At 40.7% G+C, this 18784-nt stretch overlaps 1 protein-coding gene across 2 annotated transcripts in view; it reads right to left on the bottom strand.

Moving 5' to 3' along the window:
• Positions 1 to 18784, bottom strand: part of ugp2b (UDP-glucose pyrophosphorylase 2b) — a 43260-nt gene that overhangs the window by 12494 nt on the left and 11982 nt on the right. For both annotated transcript variants that reach the window (XM_085477120.1, XM_085477119.1), the window contains exons 4-7: positions 9527 to 9712; positions 5014 to 5147; positions 731 to 1028; positions 1 to 144 (exon numbers count right to left, since the gene is read on the bottom strand). The exon at positions 1 to 144 is cut by the window's left edge and continues 54 nt beyond it. In XM_085477120.1, coding sequence (XP_085333246.1) covers positions 1 to 144; positions 731 to 1028; positions 5014 to 5147; positions 9527 to 9712 — 762 coding nt within the window. The remainder of the gene's footprint in view (positions 145 to 730; positions 1029 to 5013; positions 5148 to 9526; positions 9713 to 18784) is intronic.

The following is an 18784-nucleotide window of genomic DNA, read 5'->3' as shown; positions in this document are numbered from 1 at the left end:
GATAGCAGGTAGAGAGATCCACAGGTTGTTGGTGTTGAAGATTTTGAACTTTGAAACTGATTTGAATTCGTCCACGTGCGCTTTGGGCACCTGGGCGATCTCCAACAGGCGCAGCTTCCCTTCATACTGGATCAGCGTGCCTCCCTGGAAATCACAAGCAGCATTTTTACAGAACACTCGCTGACCTGAGAGATTAAGCCAAAGTCTGGGAAATTAAAAGTGGTTTGTTAGGTTTGCAAAAAATAATGGTTACACTGAAATGCCAGCCAATAACCACCTGCAGGAAATGCAAACCTCCAAAGTGTAACCCAGTAACAGTGAAAGTTCACAAGGTTATAATAACTACAACTAATTCAGACACATATATTGATCTTAATAATACAAAGATTACATAGATTTAACCACAGAAAAATTAAAGGTTCTGTTCACTTAAATTAAAAAAACAAACAAACAAAAAAAACTGTGCTACTTTGATGAAGCTGTTCGAGTTTGGGGCAATTCTTTATCAGTGAAAAGTAAAGGGTACAAATTCCATTCACATTCATTGTATTGAGACATTAGTAGAAACATTAGAGACAGAAATGATGTCAAGGCTTATTGCAAACAGAGGAAAGTAAGAAACCACAAAAACGTCTTTACTTTGGTTACATTACCACAAAAATAGTTTATGTCCTTGTTAATGCAACGGGGATAAATCAGAATCTCACATCCACAATAACCTTCATCATACCTTCACGTCAGCGCGGGTCTTATCCGTCACCTCCATGACGAACTCGCAGCGTTTGCCGTTAGGCTGGCTGACCAGGTGGTGCAGGATGTGGAGGTCGACGGTGGCTCCCAGATTGTCGATGTTGGACACGAAGATGTACTCCTTGCCCTGCTCAATCAGCTGATCCAACAGGCCCGAGTTGTAGAAGCTGGCGTAAATGTCGCCGTGACCGGGAGGGTACCAACCCTCTGCGTTTTGCCCGGTCATTCTCAAGTTTGTGGACACGGGAAGGAGAGACTCTTTGTTGATGCGAGGGTACCTTGATGAAGAAAAAGAGTTCACGATAAGATCGGGGGTTATTTAACGACCCGTTCCGGCTCAGTTTTTTTTATCGTCCTTCATTTTTTTCCAGTCCCATCCAGTGGGCTGGATTGGAGTCTTTGACAGGCCAATTATGGCCCCCAGCCCTCATGTTTTAGACCAAACTGTGTACAAATATCAAATAATAAGGAGTACAAGATTCAGAAGGATGTACAAGACACAATACAATGACCCCGAGGTAAGACCGTCAATGTAGATATCACTAACATCTCGACATGTACATGTGAAATGACCTAAACTGTGGTGCATGCTATGGCGCCATGTATGTGCTACTGGCTTCATGTAATGTTGTTAAAACCTTCAAATCAACTTCCAGTTAACAGCTATCATTTTGACACACTGGAGCAGATCCAGCACATATTGCACACATGCAGGGAGTAGGAAGAGGAGCCTGTAGGGATGGATCTAAAAATAGAAGTATTCTTGGAAGTGTTTCAGAGGTGCACAACGAAATGTCCTTCAACAGGAGAAAAATCAGAAAAGGTTGACTATATAAAGCACATCCTTCTCTTCTGTTTATGTGGTTAAAGTCTATCTCCTTATGCAACTTATAATATGTATGGAAGGAAGAAAACAAGCTTGTTGACTCATTTATCTGTGGAGCTGCAGAGCTGTGAATCTCAGACTTAAGCAGACAAACACCACAAAGACAAAACAAAAAGTGTGAAATCATTTTTGCTCCACATTTGACGTAAATCCTCGGAAACTCTGCACCAAGCCAGCATGCCAAGTGCTATCTAAATTTCTCCTTTTCATATCACTGCCCAGACTTCAAACTGCTCCCTCGACAAGCAAACTTTTTAGCTTTTTCCAAGAAGAAGGCAGCGAAGGCAACACGCCAAAGAGTCCAAGCCATGATGGCAGTGTGCATTAAAGTGATCAAAGGGCTTGTTCGAAGGATCTGAGTCAGGTTTAGTTAACAAACCTCAAGGTGAGGAGCCCGGTGAGCATGAGCCGCCTGTGTTTTTAGCACTTTGAGGAAGCTTATGAGAGCAGAGCTGGTCAGGTGAGACGAGCTGCAGGGTTGGGGTACCACGGCCCTTTTAAAGGAAGATTAATTATATCTGACTGTTCTGGGAAGATGTTTATGATAAGACTTTCTGATGAAAGTTCACACACTTCAAAGGTTTCATGTCATCTTAAAACCAAATCTGGGAACATTTGATTACTTCCACAAAAAATGTTCCTTCTTTCTTGGACATGTGCTGCCTCAGAGGGAAGCGTCTTTCGGGGTACAAAGACATGGACAAGGAAAGAAGTCACTTCATGTATTCAACCATCTCATTGGGCAGTTTGTCCTTTCTGACTTCTCTCCTGAGGGATACGCTGAACGTTTATGGGTTTAACACCCGGAATAAATTTGTTATGTGGCTAAAGAGAAAAAAAATGTGAAACCTAACCTGCATTTTTACATCAGCTTGACGACTCCTCTGGTTTCTGGTGCTCAGGCACGATTAAACCAGACATTCAAGAGGTACTCACGCTGTCTAGGAAAACTACATCTAACAAATCCAATGTTTACATGACAGCTGATTTTGTCTTCCTGAAGACACTGAAGAAGGAATGATCATGGAAAGAAAAACCTAGAGCTTTGTTCAAAGGGACACCCGGTTATTATTTTAAGGCTTAATAGGAGCTTTAGTAAAAGTAAAGAAAACCATGGACCAACACACACAGTTAAAATCCCTACTGCTTTGGGGAAGTGGACAGATTTCTTTTTTAAGAATTCAGTTTCACTTCAAAGTAAGTGGATTAGATGCCCTATATGGATAAAATAGCTACGCATGCCATGAATCTCGTGAAACGTGGTTTCTGTGCTGATGTTAATGTCAGAGGAGATCTGGAACTCAGTTATTCATTCAGCTGTGACTTTCACATGTGTGCCATAACTTTACGTGGTCTGCCGCTGAGTTGCTGCTGTTCCTAAACGTGCCCACTTTGCAATAATGCCACTTACAGCACTAACAGTTGATTGTGAAATATCTACGAGGGAAGAAATTTCACAACTGACTTGTAGCAACAAATGCATCCTGTTACAGCACCACGCTCTGATTCGATGAATTCTTTAGAACAACCGATATTTCTGAAGACGGCCTGCATGGCTAGGTGCTTGAACTTATACAGATAGTGCAATGCAACTGCAAGAAAACAGAATTCAAACTGTTTATCACTCTTACCAATTTGAGTTTTATTAAACATGAGACAACCTTATTTAGCCTGAAAGTGAAACTCTTGAGGTAAAGAATCTCTTTTTCTGGCTGACACAGGCACCATTAACCTGGCAACGCAACTCCCAGACAAAAGCCGTACACTCTGGGAGAACAGAAACTCCACACTAAAGGGCCCTACCCTGTTCTGTACCCTGCACCTTCTTGTTGCAGGGCAACAGTGCTAACCATTGATCTAAAATGTGATTTAAAATGTAAAAATGTAAAAAAATAAAAAATAAAAAAGAAAGCTAATTTGTTACTAGTATCCAAGCTAGTGAGCAACTAGTGCATGGTGAATGTAGGTACGTTAGTATGCACAGCACATTTCTGAGAATGCATTTTACAAAGCTTTAACACAAGTGGCAGAACAGGCTAGCTGTACGTCTCAAGGTATGCATTTAGAGCAAACCTGATTTTCCAGCTCTGTGCAGGAACAGAACCTTCAGTACAGTCTAGAACGTAATAGTCAAAACGAAACTTACTTTCTTTTTTTAGCCATTTACACTTGGCAGCATATGCGTCTGTTCTTCCAAATGCATTCATGGAAAGGTGGAGGCAAAGTAATAAGCAGCAAGACCCCAGCACAGAACAGAGCTGGCATCAGCGCCAGTGAACATGACATGGATTCAGTTAAATACTGTATAACAGGGGTGTCGAACTCCAGGCCTCGAGGGCCGGTGTCCTGTGCGTTTTAGATATCACTCTGGGTCAACACACCTGAATCAAATCACTAGTTCATTACCAGGCTTCTGGAGAACTTCAAGACATGTTGAGGAGGTGATTTAGCCATTTAAATCAGCTGTGTTGGATCAAGGACACATCTAAAACCTGCAGGACACCGGCCCTCGAGGCCTGGAGTTCGACACCTGTGCTGTATAAGAAGAGGAACTGGGATAGAGGTCAGCTGCAAACCAGTTCTTATAGGAAGCAGTTACTATATGCGGGCTAACGCACCTTCAGTGAAACCTTGTACCCTAGATGAGGTTTATCAGTTGCATGTGTAGAACAGTATCAGCTGGGCCATCAGCTGACTCCATGCTCGAGTCTAAAGCTTTATTTAAGTGACTATAAGAAGTTCTGGGTTTGTTGGGTATATAAAGCAAACAGTTTTTTCCCTTCATTAAGTGTAACACCAGATAACGCGACTCTGAAGCTGAATTTAAATCTCTCTAGGTCACAGACTTTCCTTTGTTCTCCTGTTGATTGACATTTAAACCATTCAACCACTTTTTCCTCTGCTGACATTAAATCCTCCAGCTTCCGTCCCAAAGTGCTTTGTAGTGTAACTCCTTGAGGTACACAAAACATACAAGCTTTAAATAATTCAAGCGAAATGGTAAAAAGCAAGTTCCACTCCCTGACAAACTGGAGACACCAGGGCGTTAAATATTAAAAGCCTTTTCCATACATTGCATGACACCTCCTGTCTGTTCTTGACAGTCTGAGCTCAGAAGCCGGAGCGTCACTCAGGAGTTCGTTTTAGGGGAAAATGAGTTCATTCAGGAGATTTAATACTGCTAACTTCTTAAAACAAATTGAGATTTCTGTGTATTTGTCTTACACAATTCAATATTCCTTTAATATTTGACAGAAAAATGGACTCTTATTCCCTTTGGCACTGGTTCATATACAGCATATCTAACTGTGTCAGGGAGTGTTTGCTGGGCTCACTGTTACTCAATAGGACATTGTTTTACGATCGTGCTCCCTCACCTGCTTTGGTTAAAGGTGTGTATCTTGACCCGGTGGTGTGTGTACTTCTGCAGGATTTTCTTTGTGTCTTCATCTGTGTTGAAAGAGTTCATGAGGACCAGAGGTACGTCTGTGTTGTAAGTCTTGTTCAGGTGCTGTAGGGTGAAAAAACAAAGTATATAAATGCATTTATCCATATTTATCCAATAAAGAAAAAAGAGAAGTAGGCAGTAGACGGTCATCAAGTGTTTCTTAACAGTGTAAGGGCTCAACAGTGTTATAATCAGAGATGATGCTAACTCTCAAGGACCAACTCACATAGTAAAGATGCCTTTTAATTCAGGAAAATTGGTGGAAATGAACAAATATTTTTTGGATTCACCAAAACCGGCTGACTGGAGAGCTAATAATGGGTCTGAAGGAGGACTTTTGTGAAGGCAATGAAACACTCAAAGCATCTTTGCAGAAATTGATGGTCAGGTTGGGCCGTTTACCTCATCAACAACCAAACAACTTTGTGCTCTTGTGCAAGTAATGTGACCTGATCTGACACAGATAACGTTTTAAAAAGGAAACAACATAGACAAATAAATGAAAATCTCTATGCCACACTTCCGCATTCCATCCATTTATGTAAAGTATCCATCAAAACAAACCGGGAGCCAAATTTGGCGAGTCTGCCTTGTAGTGAGTGACACTGTTAGACACTTCTGCCACTGCCTTTTAAAGGCACGGTGAGCGTGCACTTGCTGGTACAACCCTCTCTTAGATGCTGTAGATCAGGGGTGCCCAATCCCGGTCCTCGAGAGCTACAGTCCTGCAGCTTTTAGATGCATCCTTGTTCCCACACACCCGAATCAAATGAATGGCTTGTTATCAGGCCTTTGCCAAACATGATGGCATGCTGAAGAGGTAATCAAACCATTTGATTCAGCTGTGTTGAAGTAGGGATGCATCTAAAAGCTGCAGGATAGTAGCTCTCGAGGACTGGGATTGGGCAGCCCTGCTGTAGATGCTTCAGTAGCGACACGACAGTTAACACAGTTTTACACAAAACTTTATGATCAATCTTTGCACATGTTTGAGGTTCTGATGCATTTGCAAGTTGTCAGAACAGGGGTCACACCAAATGTGAGACAACACCTGGAAGTGGTCAAGAGGTGCATAGAGCAACAGGCTTAAAGGAAAGATCAGCCAATCTTAAAACAGCTTTTCTCTGTGTTTTTAAGTCTGGATTTGAGGAAAGCACTTTGTATTCAAATTACTTTAAATTTAACTGCATATAAAACTTTTTCGCCACTGTTTTCAAGTCTGTGTTTAAATAGCTCTTCAAGTGTCGTTGTGACATTTGGAATTTGAAAATTCAACATTGCAAAAACATTTTGAATTTTCAGATCATCATAAGACAAAAGGAAAACTGGCCCACTCGCCTTCGTTTTCAACCAATAACTCTGTACCTTGACTGTGCGATTTGAATGAATACAAAGGATGTAAATTACACCCGAGTAGAATGGGAAGCAGTTTCTTTACTGCAATAACAGAAAATTAAAATGAGTAGAGGAGGCGGAGGATGAGACGCGGGCTGTGAATGAGTGGGGCTAAGATGATGTGAGGAATCAAATTTACTGCCTGTGACAGTTACAACGAACGAGTGGGCTTTTCTAAGCTAAAGTATGAACGTCATGTTTCCATTTATTAACCAGGATGGGTGTTGGCTGGTCATGAACTTCACACAGCTTCTAACGCACACAGATGTCTTGTTTCTGAGTTGTATAGATGGGTAAACTCCCTGTGTTTAACTTTGATACACCTTTAAATGTTACAATGATACATTAAATACACCTTTAAATGATGTGCCCTTCCTACTTATCACACACAAAGTGATTTTCTTTTCAGTATTTTGTCAGTGGGATCTGTTTCTAATTAATGCATCATCTATATATTTATAAAAATCTTCAGGAAAATGAATTGAAATTGATTTAACAGCTGAGTACAACAGTATTCTCATTAAACTCATCCCAATCTTTTAATTTAACATTTTCCTTATATGCAGTGGTCTATGCAAAGGTTAAATTACATCATGGTTTTTTATCAACACTGTCTGGAACCGGATTTCTGTGAGCAAATAATAAATCTCCACTTATGTGTATTAGACACAGGCTCCATTGAATCCTCAAAGCAAAAGAGATTGTGGTTGTCCTGCACCCCTCCCCAGAGGGACAATCAACACTAGAAATATGAACCATATGAGCCTAGCGTTGTGGTACTAGCAGTGAGATTCTGTTGTTACTGTAGCAAAGAAGCTTTTCTTGACTAAGTGTAGCCACAACTTTCATGGGTTTTGTTCAGTACTTGCATGAGATGAGCACATGAACTGGTATTTATGAAGCCCTTTTCCACTCTTAGTGAGCACTCAAACCAATTCTACTACAAGCCACGTTTACAGTCATGTAATGCTTTATTCTACACACAATAAGCACTTTTTGGATCAATCCCACTCTGATGGATGTATCAAGGGAAACTTGAGGTTCAGTGTCTTGCCAAAGGAAGCTTCGATATTTTCACTGCAGGAGCCAGAAATCAATTAGTGGATGACCCGCTCTACCTCCAGAGCTGCTGTAGATATGCTGATCGTGTGTGTATTTGTTAACAAAGCCCTAATTGTTGTGAAATTGCATTATTATAACCTTTATTTCACCAGGACGTCTTCTACAAGAGAGACCTGACCCAGGCAGTAACTTTACAGGTTTACCCTCTTTCACACATCTTTAACTGAACTTGCTAACTTAACAAATCTGCTCTTGAGGGAGGCACTCAGGTGAAAGCTGTAAATCTTCAGCAGCCAGGCGGCGCCTGAGTCGGAGCTTTGTCCGACCTTGTTACGTCCACTCTCAGTGAGAGGGTACATGCTTCAGCTCTAAATTAAACATGCATGATTCAGCGGGGTGGCTGAGAGGTGCGTTCTCCTGCAGGAGGGCCTGGTTAAGGGGGTCTGTGTGTGCGTGTGTGGGGGGGGGTATCCATTTTTCCCCCTTCTCAATAGGTCGATTCAGTCAGCATGTAATCTGACCAGACTGAGCAGAAAATGGAGAGCAGTGCCTCTGACACAGAGAGCAGTGTGCTGGGAGAAGAGGAGTGTCCCTGGAGGCTGTTATGAAACACTGAAACACTCCGGTAACGTACAGCTCCCAATTAAACTCAGTTATACAACACAATGAAAGACTTTAATATTACTCACAGTAGATTCCCTTACAATGGTCACAACTAACGCAAACCTTGTTTAGAAAATAACTTTTCTTCCTACATCCCCCTGAAAGGCCGTTTGAACATGTGGTTTACTGTTTATTAAAATTACTGAACGATTAAGTGCTGCAGAAATAATGCAGGATCGGATCCAAATAATCACACCAACTCCTCTCCTCCAGCACACAGACATCTCTGTTTCCCGGCCAGTCGCCAGCACTGGCCGGCACCCTGAGATTTCACACTGAACCCCTTTCAGAAGCCCCTCAGCTCTGGTTCACAGAAGCACATGGCTGCATGAAGTCAGGCTTGTCTCTGGAGGATGATACGCATGCCGTGTAAGACTGGAAAAAGGCAGAGGTAAATCCAAACCCACCCCCATGAATCATTGGATTTTTTTGCCGTGCTCTATAGTAAAGTAAGAAACATCAAGACAACACAAACCCTCAATACACAGAGCAAATGTTTATATTACATCAGGCTACACATCACTTCCTACTCTGTCTACTCTGATGTCTGAGCCACATCATGAGTGCTGGTGTGGCTGCAGACAAGAAGGCAACACCCAGCTGTTCTCAAATCAGTACCACACTAACAATTTCATATGAAAGAAGGAGCTCTCAGTAATTATCCACACTGATGGACTGAATCTGCAACTTTAGTAAGAAAGTTTTAAAATAACCAGTGTTGTCAAAAGTGTTCCTTCTGCCTCAACTGAACCACCATTTAATACCAAATTACATTTCTATGAATAGGTTCTTGTGCCTGAAAGTCACAACTGAGGTTTGACTTCAGGCTTTCCAGGAATACACATTGTTGCAACACTATTGTTACCGGTGTCAGGGCTGCCGTACAGCAAAATATTGCATTACTACAATGAGGGGCGGTCCTGGTAGATTTTCACTTCACAAAATAATAATTAAAATTGAACAAAATTTTAACAAAAATCATCACTTTTAAATTTTACTAGCTGTTAGTGGGAATTATTATCATCTTCTTCATCTTATTTAAATGTTGATCTTTCAGTAATCTCAGCATTTTACGTGCTTCTGCACAGCAAACAAACAAATCAAATATTATACATCCACAAGGAAAATGTTAGTTAGTTCTTATTGTAAGACAACCTTAGTCTGCTATCACTTTACTGTTAAATGGTATTACATTGGCAATTAGCCTACATGCAATCCGTTTGTGAGGTAGTGTGGCTTCGTTGCTTGCTTATAAAAAACACGTCTCACAAAATTTCTTTCATTCAAGGCTTTTAGAGTGGAGCTTTTAAGAGCTTTTGTACCTCTATCTGCTGCACAGTGAGGTCCAGGAAGGTGTTCTCGTTACGGACGCTGATCAGGCTCTTGGGGCCCTTACATCCCATGCTGGTACCCAGGCCTCCATTCAGCTTCACCACCACCAGTTTGTTCAAGCTGTTGGCCACATTGTCCGGCAGGCCTCGAGCGGCAATCTTATCATACGGCTGAATCTGGAGGAGAGAAAGGAGATGGCTGCGGGTCAGGAAAAAAAAAGCAAACAAACAAAAATAAAGCAAATAAATTCTTTTAATTCTGATTCTGAAAGTGCTTACAACTGCACAGCCTCTGCATCCCACTTCTCACAGATCACCTGTGACTGACCTACCTTTCTCGTTCTTTTACATTTTTCGGCTTTTGCAAGCAAACTGATAGTCTTAAGTTCTTTACAGAAGCAAAACAGGGACATTAACAGCTTTGAGCGTGGGCGGACTAATTACTAGCTGAGCAATGAAACGGGCTGACGCGATACAGAAATGTGAAAATGTCAGAAATTGTTAACTTGATCTGCAGCAAACAGACATTCTGCAACTGCTTCTCGAGCGAATGGTGCAGAAAATAGTCATTAACAAGGCTTGATACACGACACAGCAAGTTTATACATACAGTACACAGCAGTTCTGTTGATTTATTGGAGTATGGTGTGTAAATGTACATTAGAGGATCAGCAATGCAGCTCTCACATCAGCATATCTACCTAACTGCTGTCTCCCACAGATGATGATGATATAAATATATTGTGTCAGCTAGGAACACGTAAACCTGCAGTTCACCCCTTTTCCCACCATTATTTCTTCTCAACTTTAATCAAGAAGCTAAATAAGCTAAATTTTAACCATATGTCATGGTATTTTGATCCCGTCTGTGTTTAAGTCATGTTCTGTGCAGTTTTATCATGCGATTAATGCGTCAGCACTGATAAGGCCGGATGTCATCCTGCCTCCTCTTCCTGTTAAAATAACAGAGTAGCTGATCAGTGATAGTGGACAAACAGCAGACCTCATGCTGGAAACAGTCTCTCTGGTGTTTATCCCCTTTGCTCGCCACACACAGAGGATGAGGTTACAAAACACAACACACAAAAATGATGCAGCTGCTACCCGCTCTCCGTCCTTCACAGAGACGGGCATCGTAAAGGACAAATGGATGGCTGGAGGCGGTAAAATGTGTTTACTGACTTGCATTAAAGGAATGGAGATGATTATTGTGCATAACAGCGCAGACAGATGAAATCCCTGCAAGTATTGGGTATCAAAAAAGTCCAGGAGGGAAGGAAGAGAGGCTGTTGACGTGAGGTTATTTACAACGAGAGAAATGTTTTCAGCCGATTTCCCCATCCTATCCCTGTCCCCCCGGAGGGAAATGTCTCCCACACGCTGATGTTCATTTCCCTTTCTGGAGAAAACAGATGGGGGTTACTTTTACTTTTGACTCCTGCGTGTGTGTTGATCCCAGCTACAGCCAGTCAAGTTAAAACCCCATTTGTTGACCAGGGAACATCTCACTGACCAACGACTGAGAAATGTGCTGAATTTGCTCTTCACCATTTCCTCTAACTGAAAAGCTGCTGTCAGAGGCAGCGGTGAACACCTAAAGGAAATCTGCAGAGTATTATATCGACCGCAACGAGCCCACTGTTCGATTACAACTATGAGGGTGTCAGCAGGATTTGTCATGTTACACAGTTAAATTATGGTTTTCACGACATGTTAGCACGATTCGAAGGAGAAAGACATTTTCTCACTAAACTGAGATTACTAAGCACAGTGGAAGTCAAGTCAAGTCAAGTCAAGTTTATTTATAGAGCACATTTAAAAACAACCAAGGCTGACCAAAGTGCTGTACAGTAAATACAGATAAAAATACAATAGAACACAATTTCGTAATAACACCTCGCTGATAAAAATAAAATAAAAATATATAAAACAAATAAATTAAACCTTTCTAAAAGCCAATGAAAAGAGGTGAGTTTTAAGAGCGGTTTTAAAAGTTTCTAGGCTTTTGGAGAGTCTGACGTGAGGAGGTAAACTGTTCCACAGTCTGGGTGGAGCCACAGCAAACGCCCTCTCTCCCTTTGTCTTTAATTTATACCTGGGAACATCTAAAAGCATCAGGTCGGCTGACCTCAAAGATCTCCTGGGGCGATAAGTTCTAAGGAGTTCTGACAGGTAAGAAGGTGCAGTGCCATTTAAAACCTTAAAAGCCAGCAATAAGATTTTAAAACCAATCCTAAAGGCAACTGGGAGCCAGTGGAGAGAGCAGAGAACCGGAGTGATGTGGTCTCTTTTTTTTGAACCGGTCAACAGGCGAGCGGCAGCGTTCTGCACCAGTTGAAGGCGATGTAGACAGGAACGATCTAGGTCAGCATAGAGGGAATTGCAGTAGTCTAGCCGTGAAGTAATAAAAGCATGGACCACTCTTTCTAGATCGTTCCTGCAAAGGTAAGACTTGACTTTGGCTAAAATCCGCAAATGATAAAAAGATCCCTTAACTACAGAGCTGATTTGTTTATCAAGTTTAAAAGCATTGTCAAAAATAACACCAAGACTCTTAATGGAAGAAGTGCAATCGGAGGTTAGGGGTCCCAAAAAGTCAAAAGAGAAGTTGGGATCTTTAGGAAGCCCAAACACAATGACTTCAGTTTTGCTTTCATTAAGGTGTAAGAAGTTAAGAGTCATCCAAGTCTTAATGTCAGACAAGCAGGAGAGTAGCGGCTGCAAAGAAAAATTGCAGTTCAACCTCAGAGGGAGGTAGATCTGAATATCATCGGCAAAGATGTGGAAGGACACATTATGTTTACGGAGCACATCGCCCAGAGGGAGCAAGTACAGAATAAACAACAGGGGGCCTAGTATGGACCCCTGAGGTACGCCACAGGTTAAAGGAGCTCTGGGAGATGACAGTTCACCAAGGTGAACAGAAAAACTCCTATTATTCAAATAGGACTGGAAAAACTTTAAGACAGTGCCCTTTAAACCGACACAATGTTGAAGGCGGGATAGCAGTATGTTGTGATCAACAGTGTCGAAGGCTGCTGTCAGGTCCAGGGTTACTAAGACAGCAGCACAACCAGAGTCAACAGTTAAAAGCAAATCATTAAAAACTCTCAGAAGGGCGGTTTCTGTGCTATGCCGAGCTCTAAAACCAGACTGGAACTTCTCATAGAGATTGTTATTGTCAAGAAATAGCTGGAGCTGCGTGAGGGCGGCTCGTTCCAGTACTTTAGACAGAAAAGGGAGGTTGGAAATGGGCCTATAGTTAGAGAGTAGGGATGGATCTAGATTAGGCTTTTTAAGGAGAGGTTGAACAACAGCGTGCTTGAAGGGTGTTGGAAAACAACCAGAACTGAGGCAGGCATTGATCAGGACCAGAAGGAAAGGTCCGACTGAGTCCAGAACCTGCTTCAGAAGCCGAGAGGGGATAGCATCGGTGGAACAGTTGGTAGTCTTAACCTTGCAGACTATTTCATGCAGCTGAGAGAGAGAGATTGGTTCGAACTGATTAAAGGCAGAATGGCACAAAGACAAAACACAGGGATTGGAAGGTGAAGATGGAATGACAGACTGCAGGGAGGAAATCTTGTTTACAAAGAACTTTAGAAAGTCATTACAGAGGATGGCAGAAGGTGTGAGGCTGGTGGATGTGTAAGGATTTACAATGGAATTTAAAACACGAAACAGAGTCTGAGGTTTATGGACACTACTGCTAACCAGGTTTGATATGTAGGAGGACTTGGCCTCTTTAACGGCTTTCTGATAGGTTGAAAGAGAGTCTCTGAGGATATTAAAAGAAATGTGCAGCTTGTCCTTTTTCCATTTTCTCTCAGCACACCTACAGGTGCGCCTGAGAGCACGAACAGAGTTTGTAATCCAGGGTTCAGCGTGAGCTTTGGGACAGAGTGTTTTTAGGGGAGCGATGAGGTCCAAAATAGAAGTACATGTTGAGTTGAAAAGAGCAGTTAAATCTTCTGCACACAAGGAATCAATCCAGGAAGCGCAACTCTACTGTCACTAGGAGACAATATTAGGAGACAACAACTGGAAATATTTGTGGGGACAATCACTCGTCTTCCTTTTAGAAAAGGTTCAAAGAAAACAATACAAACATCCCCGGACATGAAATTACTTTCAGCTGTTACTGAGTCAGAGTTGTGCATTTTCCCATCAAGTAGTTTAAACATTTGTATTTTTCCATTCGCCCATCATTCAAAGTTTCTCTTTTTTTATACAAATTAAAACTCACCACTGCCATTTATGCATAAAGATATTCAAGATGTTCCAAGCCACAAACATCTTCTACAGAAAACAAACCTCAGGATCACAACAATGCACGAAATAATCCGCAACCTCATCTCATCTTTTACAAACCGCACGCACACAAAACAATATGACCTTTTACAACTCCAGTGCTGTGTGCCATCAAATCTCCCCACAGCACTGAGTCTGGCTTTTTTATCCAGCATTTTTATTACCGTCAGCAAATAATCTTGAAGATGAGATTTAAACGCTCAGCCCAAGGGGGGTACGCGGTGCAACATTCACTAGTTTGTCCTTGTAGAAATGCTGAAAATGTTTCATACATGTGAATGTCCATGCTGGGAAGAGACTCAAGGTAACAATTAAGGTGACAACCAGTCTATTTAGTTTATTCTTGAAAAAGAAAAAAGAAAAGAGAAAAAAGAAAAGAAAAGAGAAAAGAGAAAAGAGAAAAAAGAAAAGAGAAAAGAGAAAAGAAAAGAAAAGAAAAGAAAAGAAAAAAGAAAAGAAAAGAAAAGAGAAAAGAAAAGAGAAAAAAGAAAAGAAAAAAGAAAAGAAAAGAGAAGAAAAGAGAAAAAAGAAAAGAAAAGAAAAGAAAAGAGAAGAAAGAAAAGAAAAGAAAGGAGAAAAAAGAAAAGAAAAGAAAAGAAAAGAAAAGAAACTTCCACAATTGCGTTGTTTTGTTTTTGGATGGCTTGTCTCTCTGTCATGTTTTTGCAAGTCCAGCATGTCTGAAGCGCTAATAATCACACCTCCAGGTTGGAGTGAACAGAAGTTTGCTAACCAGCACTGAAGAAGAAGATTTAATTCACTAAACTGCCACATTAATAAAGCTGAATAATAATGATATACACTTAGATACATTTATGTGTAATAGATGTAATAGATGTTCTTGCAATATATTGAGTATTGCAGTCAAGTGCTTCCTTTCGCTGTAGTTTTTAATAAACGTTAGCTAACTATGTGCCCTCTTATTTCAGTTTCTCTCTGTCTCGTATGCATATATCATCTCCACAGTCTCATTACAGTCTGTCACTGTCACGACTTTGATTTCATTTTATGTTCTCCGTTTCCAATTCTTGCCTCATCACTTTTCTCTCCCAAACCCTATCATCTCTCTGTCTCTGTCTTTCTTTATGGAATCCTTATCTTTCTGTGAAGCCACATCCTTTTGCTCTTTATTCCTATTTTCCTGCCCTACTCTCCATCTTTAATCTTCTCTCTCTGTGTCTGCAGCTTCTGAGATCGTTAAGGACAAAAAAAAAAAAAAGGAAAAAGCAGCTAAGAACTAAAGTAACATCATCATTTACTTATCATGTATAAAAACATATCACACAGAGACAAACCAAACTGGCTTATCCTGAGCTACTTCTATAGGGGAAAAAAGTATTTCTTAAGAAGTAGCCAAACTTGCAGAGTGGCGTAACTGCTGACAGTGAGAAACAGAGTTTGTAGTAAGAAAGATCAGGTTGTGTTCTTTGAGCTACTGTACCGAAAAACACTTTCCAGAGTTCTGTTTATTCCATTTATTTTGTGACACCTGATGAACATGAAAGCACGGATGAAACTACTGGAATTTTAAAAATGTTATAGAAAAATCACAGTTTAAACAGAGCTCATGAGTAGTAACCAATGTTTTAATAAATCCTTTGCAAGGTTTTGTTAATCCATTTATATATGGTTCATAAGCTAATAATAAATGGATAATAAAATTCCTGCACAAGATAAGTGCTCCAACTGTCCAACCAGTCAAAGATACTTTTAATTTTTTGGCTACCAAAAAGTGGTGATAATCAGAGTGATCTGCAATAGTTTGCATTAAAAATGCCACGCCTCCACACATCTTCTCCTACTTATCCAATTCAGGGACATATTGGAGGCTGGAGCATAGGGCAAGCTGCTGCTCTGATGCTGGGCTAACACAAAGAGACAGACAGCCATTCAGGCACAGCTTTACATCTACAGCCAATTCATCAGACATCTTTGTCTTTGGACTGCAGAAGCAAGCTGGAGAGAACGTGCAAACTCCACAAATAGTTTCATACTCAAGAAATCAGCATCAACACGGCACTAATCACTGCACCACCACGCTGCCCACCCATTAAAAATACAATAAAATAATATCAGATTCAAATGTGACTGAATCTGTTTGACTATACTTTTACTTTGGCGTGCAACAGTTGTTCACACAGGAAGTGAGCAACTTCTGAGATGCAGTTTGGGTAAATTATTTCATAACTTATGGCACAGATATGTGTGGGTGTACAACTATGCACTCTTTAAAATGAGTGCAGTGCTCCGTAACCTCAAAATGAGAGGAAACAACAGGAAGAGATTACTGTGGGTCGTTAATCCAACTATAAAGACAAAAAACAATATACCAATAATCCAATAATAACCAATAATACTAATCCTCTAAAACCCACCCTCAAATTAACAGAGGAATGATAGGACGGTTGACTTTTGAGAAGATTTCCTAACCTTCCTTCCTAGTTTAATAACAGTTTATGACTGATCTGTAAAACAGCAGTTAATGATTCACAAAACACTAATAAAAATAAAAAAAAATAAAAAAAATCATAAGTTACTACTTACAGCGCACTCAAAAAGAGTGGTACAGAAAGTAGAAGGAAGCTATAAATACTAAGTTTTCCAGGGTTTTTTTGTCAAACGCTAATTCGTTTTATTCACACTGAAAATGTCTCATTATTTAAAATGATCATAGTTTGTGTCCACAAGTACAGATTTCAAAGAAATTACAAGGAGAAAGCAGGTGACAGGTGTGAACCTATGACGCACAAGAAAGTCTATAAAGGAAACACTTGGGAAGCTTCAGTAACTAATTCCTTTGTTATACCTGAGTGACTCGCTCTGAAATTCATCAAACTAATTTGGTGGAACAGGACAAGTGACTTTGCACGATTATGTGTGTCAGTCACACACAAGAAATGAGAAATAACTGTAGAAATGAACAGCAACACATTGACAAACTTTACCACAAACTTCACAAACAAAGCCCTATGAGAAACTGACACATGGCTTTCATAGCTGTGACGGACTGCAATGTTAGGAATGCACACATGTACGCTTCATGAGTCTCTTTAGGTATTTAAGCTGTGAGGCAGCTAATTTAAGCAAGCTGGTGTCGATGTGGTATAAATGAAAACAATCTGCACAAAATATTTTAGCTGTCCAAATCTGGCGAGTACGAGGAGTACAAAGATGTGGTAGGAGAGCAGGGTGTGACGCAGAGTGCGGATGTTGTGGTTTTCTGGTAAAGGGTGTAATCATTAGCTATGGTTACGTTCAAGACATATGGCTCTCCATTTTTACAGTTTAAACTAGACCTTCAATTTCTATACAAACTAGTGTTTATTATTAGTTTTGTAAATGGCTTAAGGTAAAAAAAGAAATAAAACAAGTCAAGACACATAATAGGACAAGCACATACTTACATGCAATTCTTCAGATGCTCATTGCTGCATCATAACCACTATTACTGAGAATATTTATTGCTCTTTGCACCCTTGCCTGCACACAACTATGTTTTTATGCCTTAGTGACATTTTAACAGCTAAAGGTACTTTTCACTGTTCCCTTTATTTCCCCAAGGGATTGTCACAGTGGATCTGCATATTTGAGTTGGGAAATTTCATACCGGATGCCCTTCCCGCCTATATATCCTGGCTTGGTGACAGTGTTATCCCAAAAAGTGATGCCCAATGTGATAACACAGTGGATCTGCATATTTGAGTTGGGAAATTTCATACCGGATGCCCTTCCCGCCTATATATCCTGGCTTGGTGACAGTGTTATCCCAAAAAGTGATGCCCAATGTGATAACACAGTGGATCTGCATATTTGAGTTGGGAAATTTCATACCGGATGCCCTTCCCGCCTATATATCCTGGCTTGGTGACAGTGTTATCCCAAAAAGTGATGCCCAATGTTTGCATTTACTGTTAACTTCCAGTATCCTTGTTTAATTTGGTAAATACACAGTAGACGACAGGACTTACAAAAAGGTTATAGAATAAAGAAACGAGCAGTTGTGCAAATACGCTTATGGCTAAATTATAAAGCAATCGAACTTTTTTTGCCTAAACACATTTATAGAGCTGCTATGCTATGTTTTGCAATTTTTCCTGCCCTCTTGGCCAGAACCTGGAAATGACCTATAATCTTTTCTGACAGATTATAGGTCAACAAGTCATTTACCAAAGTTCAAATACCAGTAATCCTTTTTTGGCACAACACCCTGCTAGGCCAAATGTGTCGAATTGAGGTGAACACGTTGCTGCTGACATTGATGCTTTTGTAAATGTGCATCTAATCCAATTAATCAATCATTTAAATTTTCTTTTTTCTTCCCGTGTGTTTCACAAGGTCTGCTGTGTTGCCTTAACATGTTTGTGCAATCTCATCTTACAGCTCAACAATTCATTACTGCAGTGTTTTCATTTCTGTTATTAGTCAGACTTTCCACTCCAGAGAGAGAGAGAGAGAGAGAGAGAGAGAGAGAGAGAGAGAGAGAGAGAGAGAGAGAGAGAGAGAGAGAGAGAGAGAGAGAGAGAGAGAGAGAGAGAGAGAGAGAGAGATTAACTTCCACAGAGTTTCAAAGAGAACGCAGACTGAAAGCTGCTCCTAACTGCTCAACAACAGCTCAACGAAAATGGAGTGTTTAAATTTCAAAGATCCCCCTTTTGAGATTAAACTGAACTTCAATCTTGCACTATTAAGTTAACGCAAAAACATGCAGCACTGGGGAAACTGGAGGGGAGCACTGAAGGCATCCATTGAAGGTCTACAAAGTGGGCTTTTTTTTCGGCGAAAGAGAAACAAACTCTAGACACCCTGACAGTTTCACACTTTGACTATGTAAAGTGACTGATGCACACTAGCGCCATGATGACGTCCTCTGGCTGGTGTGGTTGGTTGGTTTGTTTGGTTTCCTGCTAAGACGACAGTGTAGAGTTAGAGGTGTAAATG

The sequence above is a fragment of the Copadichromis virginalis genome, linkage group LG13 (assembly GCF_057382275.1).
Source record: "Copadichromis virginalis isolate Kocher_CV1m ecotype Utaka linkage group LG13, C_Virginalis_male_GT1.1, whole genome shotgun sequence".
NCBI classification, from domain to species: Eukaryota; Metazoa; Chordata; class Actinopteri; order Cichliformes; family Cichlidae; genus Copadichromis; species Copadichromis virginalis.
Note: the sequence above shows the minus strand (reverse complement) of the source record. Positions and strands in the feature narration are given on the sequence as shown.